Source organism: Mizuhopecten yessoensis, unplaced genomic scaffold (assembly GCF_002113885.1).
Source record: "Mizuhopecten yessoensis strain PY_sf001 unplaced genomic scaffold, ASM211388v2 scaffold2329, whole genome shotgun sequence".
NCBI classification, from domain to species: domain Eukaryota; kingdom Metazoa; phylum Mollusca; class Bivalvia; order Pectinida; family Pectinidae; genus Mizuhopecten; species Mizuhopecten yessoensis.
Window position 1 is genome coordinate 3,036,325 of NW_018404492.1, and position 11,587 is coordinate 3,047,911.

At 34.8% G+C, this 11,587-nt stretch overlaps 1 protein-coding gene across 1 annotated transcript in view; it reads left to right on the forward strand.

Moving 5' to 3' along the window:
- The window catches only part of LOC110445722, a 47,586-nt gene extending 37,925 nt beyond the window's left edge, over positions 1–9,661 (forward strand). The window contains exons 26-32 of the mRNA XM_021490501.1: positions 2,378–2,565; positions 2,904–3,799; positions 3,943–4,150; positions 4,346–4,617; positions 5,169–5,195; positions 6,367–6,552; positions 7,631–9,661. Coding sequence (XP_021346176.1) covers positions 2,378–2,565; positions 2,904–3,799; positions 3,943–4,150; positions 4,346–4,617; positions 5,169–5,195; positions 6,367–6,552; positions 7,631–7,672 — 1,819 coding nt within the window. The 3' untranslated portion in view covers positions 7,673–9,661. The remainder of the gene's footprint in view (positions 1–2,377; positions 2,566–2,903; positions 3,800–3,942; positions 4,151–4,345; positions 4,618–5,168; positions 5,196–6,366; positions 6,553–7,630) is intronic.
- Positions 9,662–11,587: the final 1,926 nt, after the last annotated feature.

The following is an 11,587-nucleotide window of genomic DNA, read 5'->3' on the forward strand; positions in this document are numbered from 1 at the left end:
CACACTCACAATACAATTACAAGTGCAACTATACCTATTTATAATAATTAGGTTCCTCTCGAATTTGCAAATTTTATATATTTCCCTAAGTTCGTTATTTCTTTTGAATTTTTCACACTCAATAATCCTTTCAATTTAAATATGCTTGGCTTTTTAATATAATAAGTTTTCAAAACAATTGCTCGCAAATCAGAATGACATGATCTTCAACATCATCTAAATTACCAACAAATACACACTCGACGATTCAATGTTTTGATATCGCCCTTTTTCTAATTTTAAGTTATGAGGAGATATTTTTTTTTTTATTTCTTTCAGATATTCCCTTTGTATGGGTTTACGCAGGTAGTTTTGTAGATCAAAATGATCGTAGATATATCTATAAAAATTTGCTTTTCAGAATATTCTATTTTTTTTCTGCACATTCCTCTCTAAAAATATCAATAAACTTTTCTTTAATTAATTAATAAATCTTGTTGTCGTTAATATAATATTTCCAAATATACCCTCGGCCAGGTTAATCCCAGCCTCTGATTTATACTGTCCACTGCGTAACTTGCTAAAGGCGCTAAGTGGTACTAATTGGTCAGCTGTTTAAAGGTCAATTATCTTTTTCATTGAACCATGTAAGCTCATAGGTACACTAGCCCGGAACCGCTTGACTGATTTTTGACACCTTTATAATTACCACACACAGAGGGCACTCCGTTAACAAATTCACACAAAACTTTGTAAATTCATAGAAAAGCTTGAAAAAATATTAACTTAATTTCTGTACTATTTGTGTACTTCTATATGTATCTATGCTATGTACAATGTTGTAATTGTGTACATCACACGCCATGTATCATACTTACTATATGTATGTGACCTCTTGTTACACACGTAAGTGTGTCGGAGTGAATAAATAAAAACTTAAACTTAAACTTAAACTTAAACAAACTTACTATAGACAGAAATGTATTGTAATATATACGTCTCTGCTATAGACAACAAGGAATTACACTCTATTTTCTCAGGAACTCAGTCACATGATGACAATAAAGTTATCTTCATAATGATTTTTTTTAATGATTATTGAAAAAAAATAGATTAGTTTTAAAACAAATCATCTACGTGAGAAGTTAAATATCCTAATAAGGGACTTTTTATTATTAAATTAGGAATTCCAAGTTCCAAATATTAGTTTACCTTGGTTAAGGCACTGTTGTGAAATGAAATTGTGCCTGGGACTGTCATTTCCTGATCGAGGGACAGCCAAAGTATCTTACCTGTAGGTTTTTACCTTGAACTGATTTACCTGTATACAGCTGTACGTGGTGGATAGACAATGAAATGAATTAATTGACATGGACTTAATTGACTTGAAATCTCAGAATGTGACCTTGATCAGGTACAGCACATCAGAATCCAATGTGACCACAGGTGAATGGTCAATGCATTATCACTGCCTAGATTCTCAGGTATATAGATATCATATTGAAAGAAATGTATCTGTCAGCGGGTGGTCATGTTGCCCTAACAACCTTTATAACGGACACTAAAATTGTTTATACCTTAAACAAGGGACAGGTCATTACCACATGGCCAGCTGTATGCCTGTTATTTAAATTACCCCTAAGGCCTAGATGCTGGTGTGGGGAACACACAGTAGGCCCATGGGAGGAGGGCTGTTACGTCCATGTATGTGTAAACCGTCATTTCTGTGGGTTTTTTTCCTTCAGACTTTAATGATGGTTGGAATAATTTTCACGTAATGCAGTTTATAATGGGTTTTTTTTACAATTCGTTTCGACAAATATGTATTCCGTAAAATTTTCGACCGAACGTTTCACAAACGCTTTTTAAATGGAAAGATGTAGACGCAAGTGCTACGGAAACGATACGGAAGTGCTACGCAAACGCTACGCAAGTGCTACGGAAATGCTACGGTAATGGTACGGAAGTACTACGGAAATGCTACGCAAGTGATACGCAAGTGCTACGCAAACGGTACGGAAATGCTACGGAAACGGTACGCTGAAAGTGGAACAGCGAACGTGTACGGGTCTGTAGCATGCATCTCTAAAGGTTTGCATTCTGTGAGGAGTACAATTAACAATGATCATGGTGACATAAACAGTTAAACACTACCTTACACAGGGTTATGTCGCGACAGTGTTTCAATTTTTGGAAAAAACAAACTAAAAAATTCAGCGAAGAATTCTAGTCAAGTGACATAACCTTAAGATACATTACATTTCAAAAATCGTACTAGATTTTCATAGTATATAGTTTGATGCTGTAAGTCTATAAATAAAAGGAAAGCATGTGTGTATTACTTTGCATTCCTGATTTAGTACTTGTGTACATGTTGACTTGAATAAATGTTTAATAGGATTGCCAAAATTCCATGTGTCATGGTGTCTGGCGTTGCAAAATCTTCCGTCTATGAGATTGGTGACGAAGATGTCAATAGCCTCCGGAACATGTGGAATGCAGTGTACGTCAAAGGTGGTTGGAGGATCATTTTCCCCTTGTGGGGTCTGAAAGCGATAGCTGGGAGAAGTACAGGAACATATCCGGGTAAAGTCCTTCTTGTTAATTAATTAATTAATTTGTATGTTATACCGCAATCTTAGCATTTTATCTAGGTATTCTCTGCTGAAGGTAGGTGAATTATGAAATTGACGTCACTTTTAGTATAAAGTATCAAACGTATGATATTGTAATTGTTGGATAATTATTCCTAGTGGTAATAATTGACGTAAGTTTGGATCATTAAGTTCATTTATCAGTGTTATTCCTGACCTGAACAAATCTTTCTTTGCTTCTTCAATTGTTTCGGTATATTTCACTCGTCCATGCTTGGTAACTATGCAACTAAGAGTAATTTTAGGACAATACTCGTTTTCCATTTGAAGGAAAGGACATAGCTCTAAAAGGCGATGCTTTGCAGGAGATGGTTCTCAACGCCATAAACGAATACTACTTTCTTACTGACCCGTCAGAGTTCATCTTCAGATGTATGCCTGATAACGAAAATTGGCAGCTGATCAAATCTCCATACACAAAAACAAAATTCATCTCAGTGCCCCTGTTACGGCCGAAATTTTTCGAATATGGATTAAAATCGCAGGCCGGCTCACAAGAAGGTATTATCCTGTGTGAAGAGGGAGTGTGTGAAGTTAAGCTCACATACTCAAAAAAGTACGTGCAACTACTTCCGGTTCTGATGTTCTATGACAGAGAAAACGGCGGAGAACACACTAAAATAGAGCGCCACACAGCGGTGATTATTGAAGGGAATGTCGTCAGATTTGTGATGAGGTTCCCCAAAGGAGGAGTATACAAATTACAGATCCTAGATATATATAATGCGTGGGTTTGTTCTTACAAAGTGGTCTGTGTTGAGCCGAGCTGCATGGGTCCATTCCCTGTTGAGGCAGAGCTTGGATTCGGTCCCTATAGTGATCTAAAAGAGACACTTGGATTGGAGGCGAAATCGCATTTGAAGGGTATGGAGGTTATCCTAACCGGCGATGAGGCTGAATTTACATTTGCACGCTCCAGACCTTTGAACTTCATGGTAGAACTGGTTCACAATGAAATTTGGGAAGAGGATCTGGCTGACTGTGTCTCGTTTAAATCTGACATGGGTCAGCTTGTGGTCAAGGTCAAAATCGACATAAAAGGGGAATTTGTTTTGATGATCCACACAAAGGACGTAGGGTCAACGGAAGATTTTGACAATGTCGTCAATTACCTTCTCATTTTAAAGGAACCAAAGAAGAAAAAGCCAGGAGAGGAAGAAGAAATGGTAAGTAATTACATTAAAAAAGTTGCTGATATTGATTTTTTTTTTATAACATTTGATTTAATATACTTACATGTACTTTGTTATAATCTATAAATATTTTTTCTTCTTTATTCTTCAACAAGTTGTTTTTCTTTTGCAAATAGCTAACAGCATTCAGTGGAATGGAACCAAAAGTCCTCAAGAGTCTTGGTCTTGAAAAAGTTGCGAACAAAGGTAAAGCTAAAAACGACGCAGCGCAAAACGAGGAGGATGACAGAAAGAGAAAGGAAAACATAAAAAAGATGAAAGCAATGGCAAAACCAGTTGACAAAGAGAAAAAGAGGGCACAGGAACTGGCAAGCTTGAAGAAAGGTAAATGAATTTTTTTCCGTTGGTCTGTTTATATGATATTTTCAACCACAAGTATACTGTTTAATGAAAACATTATCAGCTGTATTTACAGACGTAAAGAGTAGATATTCAATAAATAATGTTTATTGCCGGTCATGTCTGTGTTTCATGTCTGATGTGACATGTATGTTAACATTGTACTATTGTTTTTTAAAGCATTGACTGCAGCTATAGAGAGCCGAAACATTGACCAGCTGGAACGAGCCATTGAGGATAGTAAGACGTACCCGGAACTTCATGATCAGGTGAGCGAGGCGGAAACCAAGTACAGTGCACTCCAGAGAATGAAAAAACACTCGTCCCAAGTGATGGAAATGGCGCAAACTACTATCTCCGAATTACACCGGTACAAGGAACCGACAGTAGCCATTCATGAAGTCATGAAGGCCACTTTTCTACTTCTCGGAGAAAGTGAATCCGGTACTGTGGTAAGTTTTGGTACAGTTTGATATATATATATATATATATAATTGCAACATGAAGAAGATTGTGTAAAACGATAATATCCTGTTAACTCTTAAACACGTATTCTAATATGATTTGCAACAGTTTACAATTTGAACATTAATCTGAAAAAAATGTTTAGAACTAGTTTCTATTCACAACTTAGATATGTTTGGTATTTGTGAATGTGAGTTTTCCACGATTGAATTACACTTGTTTTTAAAAATGGTTCTACTTAGATGAATCAATCCAAACGCAAAAACAACGCAACGCTATTAATAGATTCAATGCTTTTCAAGTAAAAGTGTTAAACGTTGAATTTACCATCGGACAACAGATACATGCATAATAAAATTGCTCGAGTCAGTAGACAGGAAATCCTAAAGGCTGGAAGGATGTTTCAATAAACTAAAACTCTCTTACACGTATTTAACGGACGGATGTGTGGCTTGCGTTCGATACATATTTTAGATAATTTACGATTTCTCTTCGTTATGAATTATGGATACATGTTTTGTCTTTATACTGAATAAAGGGGGTCGGACCATCGACGTCTCTCAAGGTAACATCATCAAAGGGCGTTCATGTTCTCAGTATCATATTGCATACTATGCATATATTGCTTTTTTTATCAAATATATGCGACTTTGCTCTTTATCTATTTTTTCTATTTTACTAATAAATGCTGTTTTATGACTCATATTACAACTCAGCAAACTATTTATGAGCATAACGCTTAATGAGTTTATTCAACGAGACATAACTTTCTGATCATTTATTAAATGGTGTGGGTTTTGTATTTCTGCTGTGGCAACGTGTTGATACACATATTCAAATTAAAACCTTGAACCTTGATAAGATTAGGTAAATAAAACATAACATGCAAAATACAAAAATCATTTTTCATAATTGATATGTAGATATCAACTTGAAATGAGAAGATTTAGATATTGGCTTTGCTGGCTATACATGCAGATTTCAACTTCAATATTTCGAAGTGTTAATATGATAACGAGACGGTTAATTGGAATTTATTGACATATCTCGTCTTGACTATCGTTTTTCATTTAATCAACAAGAAATATTTATCAAATCACAGTCTGAGTTGGTATTACAATAATATAAATTATTCCACAGTTGTTGTTATGTGTATATTTGAGGCTGTATATCATTTGCTAAATGCAGTTGTCACATCATTTGCATATTATAGTAATGGGCATATCCGGTATAACAAATCTTACTATAATGCAAGGATCGTTCTATCTGCTGCAATTGTACTTTATATATACGCATGCTATTTATCTGTTTGAACTACTAACAGAATTACACAATTTTATCGTATTTCGTAAGATATGTTAACATAAGATATAATTTGAAATACTTGTGTTTGTAATTCAGTGTTTTTTTTTGTATTTTCATTGTGGTTTGACAATCTATTACATAATTATGTTGATTTTATTTTCCTGTTGCCTTCATTTATATGCGGAATAAACCCTATTCACCTATCTGTCTGTGCAAATTATACATCTTAAGCTGGATATTAGTTTACCTTATAAATATATCAATACAGTTTCACGGATATATCAACACAATACAATGTTTAAATATTAAACACGCTCTAATACAATTACTATCAGGGTGGTGTTTTTTTTTTCAATTACCTTTACTATATTTTAAACAAAGTGTCATTATCGTTCACGACATTACTTTTTCTTTTCATTGTACTTGCATAGGAATGGATAAATGTCCAGAATCTGCTGAGGAAGACGGGTGCAGGCAGTGTTATTTCTCGAGTGAAGAAGTTTGACGCCCTTTCGGTTCCACTGAAGACGGCTAAAAGGGTCCTTGCTATACTAGACCCATATGACAGATTTGAGGTCACTGACGCCAGTGCTGGAGCAGGAACATTCTTTATCTGGGTAAGGATGACACATAGTGATGCTTGAAGCCTATTTATCTAAAGTAACATACATAATAAGACAGTGCTTCATTTGTAGACCATGACCGACTCTATCTTAGTTCGGAGTGGATAGAATGAGGCAGTATAGAAACAGACATCTTTTTTTGTCTGGCTAATCATTAAATATAGCGAGACATTGATGAGGTGTGCTTCATTTTCTATCCAACTGGGTAGATATTGATAAGAATGGGAGAGTGCTGGGAAGGAAACTTCTCTTCCTGGTCAAGGATCACAAAATAATTGTCCTTCTGTATATTAGTGCGGTTGAGATATGATGATGCAATGCAGGAGCAGTCATCTTCTTTACTGGGATCATGATAGAACATACGCCTTCCCGGAGATATGAGTGAGGTTAGGGTAAAACGATGGCGTGCAAAAGCAGTCACATTATTTATCTGGACAAGAACTGGGTATTGCCAGACAGTGATAGATTCTACTCCTTATCTATATCAGTAACGATTACTAGAATAAGGAAGTGGAGGAGCAATACACTTCTTTATCTGGTTAACAATTTAGTATAACGAAGTTTTGATATGACAGCGCCTCCATCACCTGGTTAAGGTAATGAGAGGTAGATATAGAAAAATGATGTCAACATCGGTTATGCTCTGTACGTAGAAGCAGAACAATCGTTCCAGTTCGAATAGTTAACAAGAAAACACATTACCATTTAAACTTATATTCATACTTGATCGTTGACATTAAATCACCTCATCTGTTAATAGGATGCCCAACCCAATAAAACAAAACAAAACATTTGTCTGTAAGCTGTTTGGGAATAATTCAATCAAAACGGTAATTGATCATATTGGTACGCATCAAGATGTGCATCAAAATACAGGACCGTGTAGTAATGCTATTGGTATTTAATGATAACTGTATCTTTCGTCTGAATATCAAACTTTTTTTTTTTTTTTTTAAATTGTATAATAAAAATGGTTGTTGTGAAATATCATACTTATATCTCTCATCTACAATATTGTCTGTGTTGATTGTAGGGGATGCGTTAATTAGTCGTTTCTTTGTTATATTTCCAGGCCAGTAACATTGCCAATGACGTGGTTTCCATGCATACCTGATTAGGCTACATGTGACGGATATCGATTCATTCCATTTTGTTCCCAAATCCCATTGGCTTAGTAGTCGCCATCATTCGTTCAAAATACTTTAAACATTTTGGATTGAATTTATTTACTTTGAATATCAGTAGTATTCAGTTAGTGCTTATTATTGTTTACATTGCCAAAAGTGATTTCCATATCCATGTGTTCATTTCATCTCATTTCTCTGATTTACATGTATAAAAGACGCATGTTGAGAAATGGATATTTCATAAATATAAACAAATGTAAAGTCTGGATCATTTCGAACTGTCATAAGCATCAAATGCAATACATATATACAAGTATTTGATGTATTCATATGTATATAGTTCATTTGGGAATTATCTACACCCTCTTGACATAAATAAATACTACGTTCATCTCCAGAACTGCAATTATTTCTGACATACATCAATTCTCCTCTCAAAAATAGACCTCCACACAAAGAAAAATATCGTTAATCATCCGTTTTAACAATATCTATTGTGATACAAACCGTATAATGTTAAAAGGACTGTTTGAAGCTTTAATGAACCGCTAATCATTCATTAGCGTTAATGAACGTTTGAGCAACGTCATAAAATTCCTAATGACGTCATGCTATTTAATGATTTAATGAAGGTTTAATGAAGGTTTAATCCATCATTAACTTTTAATGAACGTTCGAGCAACCGGTCCTGGTCTACATATTGTCAGCATAAGTTTTAAGTCGATTATAATTATGACAAATAAACACTCAATACAAAATAGAAATATGAACATGTAGTTGTATGTCCCCGATTTTTTATACACTGCTTTACTGTATCGAGATATACAACACTTGCTTTTAGCAAGACTAGTACTATAGGCTTTATACGTTACTCCTTCCTAAACTTTTGAATGTACGTACTTTTAGGTCTGACTAGTTTGAGTATCCAATCCAAAACAGAACACAGAGGGCGAACAGGTTTTTGCATAGGGTGGAAATATATCAAGTGAGTTTACACACAAGTGTCCTCGTTTTTTTGTTGTTGCCATAAGCTTGAGTTTCTCTTTTGTCCTCAAATATAAGTTTTATTACCACATAGAAATGAAAAAGAAAGTGGGAAAGGGAAACAAATAAATTTGAGTTAGCTCCCTTGATGTGTCTATATACACTATCAAGCCGCCTTAATCCAGTATGTGTGATGTCGACAATATTGAAGTTTTCTGTTCAAAATTGACGCAGTAATACATTTTCACTTATCAGTTTAATGTAATTTAATGGTATTTTTTTTAAACAGCTGTCAGTAAGAAGGTTTGGAAAATATTATTCTTATTTCAAGGTCTATATAAAAAACCCGTCTATGTTTCTTCTGAAAACTAATATTTTGCAGGATTTCTGAATTTATATATTAACAAAAAAGTCCAGAATAATATTTATTCGTTATCCAAATAGTAGATCAACATAGACTTAAAATGAAAACGACATATCATAGAAGACAGATGCGCATCCCATGTACACTTTGCAACTATATGTATGTATGTGGTTAATTGCTTAAAAACATACTTCAGTTGTTGGCATTCATATGCATATATCTTTCTTGAGCATTTCTGGTATGGTACAAAGTGATATCCTTTCATTATTAATCATCATTAAGTTCCAATCAAAAAGCAAATATCTTGTATACTTGTAGTAGTGAACCTTCTGGTTCACTACAACACATTGTGCCCGTCTTAACGTCATGATGATAATAAATCATTGTCATGTCATTTATTATTGTTATGAATGTCAAATACATTTATTGATATTTTGAACAATATGGTTTCTGTTTTAATTATTATCATTGATATGAGTTACTGATATTGTTTATGGAACTTGTTTCAGAGATGGATCAATAAATATTCAATAAAACTGACTATATGATTTTAAATCTTGTGTAGAACGTCATTATCACCTTTCAACATTTTAACAATCAATAAAATGAGAAAGGGAATATAATAAAAAAAAACATCATTTGTTTCTGGCTTAAAGTGTTATTCATTCGACTAAGAAAGGAAACAAGCACACAAAGGCATCAAGACACAAGGACAAATTAGAAAAAATCAAAATCGATACAAAAAATAAAGAAGAGGATCTAGGAAGATATCCAAACATACGGAAAACACAATGAAAAAAAAGTCGAAACTTGATGCACCAGTGGAGGATGCCAAAACGATATCCCATTAAGTCTGAGAAAAAGTATAACGGTCACAAACAATTTTAGGCTAGGAAACAAATTGTACCAGATATCGTTATCGTATAACTAGAAATTAGGTAAGGGTGACGACTGTTCCTTTATAGAATATCAAAACCTATCGGGTAGGTACGATCGGCAAGGCAGGTCATACACATATAAAAACAGGTACTAATTGTAATGGGGGACCATTACAGATGTCCCCCAAACTGCCCCCATAGTCGCAAAGATGCATCAGAAAAGGATCGCATTGCCATAGTAAACCTACAATGTACATACTGTACTAAATTTCAGTGAAATTGAGCAATTTCTAAATTGCAACCAATCAGAAGCCTCTGTGTTGTTGCTATGGCAAAGAATCCTATGCGGTTGAATTCACAGTCCCCTACTATCCATATATACAAATTTTGATCAAAATCGAACAATATCTTAACTTCGACCAATCAGAAGCCTCCGTGTGGCTGCTTTGGCAACAAAATTAATGCGGATGAATTCGCAGTCCCCTAATAGCCCTATATACATGTACAAACTTTCAGCAAAATCGAACAATATCTAAATTTCGACCAATCAGAGGCCGTGGCGGCCATCCTTGTTGACCGATCGGTGAAAGGTCATTTGCACACACCCTGACCATGATGAACACTTCTGTAAAGTTTCATTTAGTTCCATCCAATAGTTTTTGAGAACAGTACCGGAAACTTTTACGGCGGACCCGAGAATAATAATAATAACCAGAATTGCAATTGCGAGCAATAGAGGAAGTCCTCCCCCCCCCCCCCCCCCCCCCCTGCTAATTATACAGCCATTTTCTTTTTTACACAAAACGAACACCGCAGTTGTGTTCGTAGTGACATACTACACCTACATACGAAATGTAATCAAAATTGGAAGATATTTAAATTACGACCAATCAGAAGCCTGCATTTGGCCGCCATTTTGAATTACATTTCGAAACTCAGATTACGAAAGGGACCGGTGTCCCATGTTATACCTAAATACCAAATTTCATGAATATCAGACAATATTTAAATCTAATTTTTTTCACAAAACGAACATCTCAGTTATGTTTGTAGTGCCATACTTCACATTCATACCAAATTTCATCACAATTGGACGATATTCAAATTTCGACCAATGAGAGGCCAGGAAATGGCAGCCATTTTGTCGAAATGTGAAACTAAGGCTAAGAAAGTGACCGGTGTCCGATGATATACCTACATACTAAATTTCATGAAAATCAGACAATATTGAAATTTTGACCAATCAGAGGCCAGGAAATGACAGCCATTTTGCTTTTTTACAAAACAAATACCGCAGTTATGGTGGCAGAGTACAGTAGAAATGGCTTGACCCTAAAAATAAATGGCATGTCTCGGATAAACATGGATAGCGGATTCATCCTGCACATATATATTTATAAACGACATTTCGAATAGGTGTTTTTTAGAAGAACCTTTTTTTTTCAAAAAGTTATTTCCCCAGATTTGGGACTTCTGAAAACCATGGTTACCACATCAAAAAACACCAAAATATGTAAAAAATCATGGTTTTTAACCCAGAATTTGACCCCCGCAAGTAGAATTGTTTTTCTTAAAACCTGTCTGAAAATAAATATCGCCTACTCGGTAACAGAAATACTCACGTTTTAGCATAGGTCATTCCGGTGGATTTTTCACAATATTTACACATGTGCTGA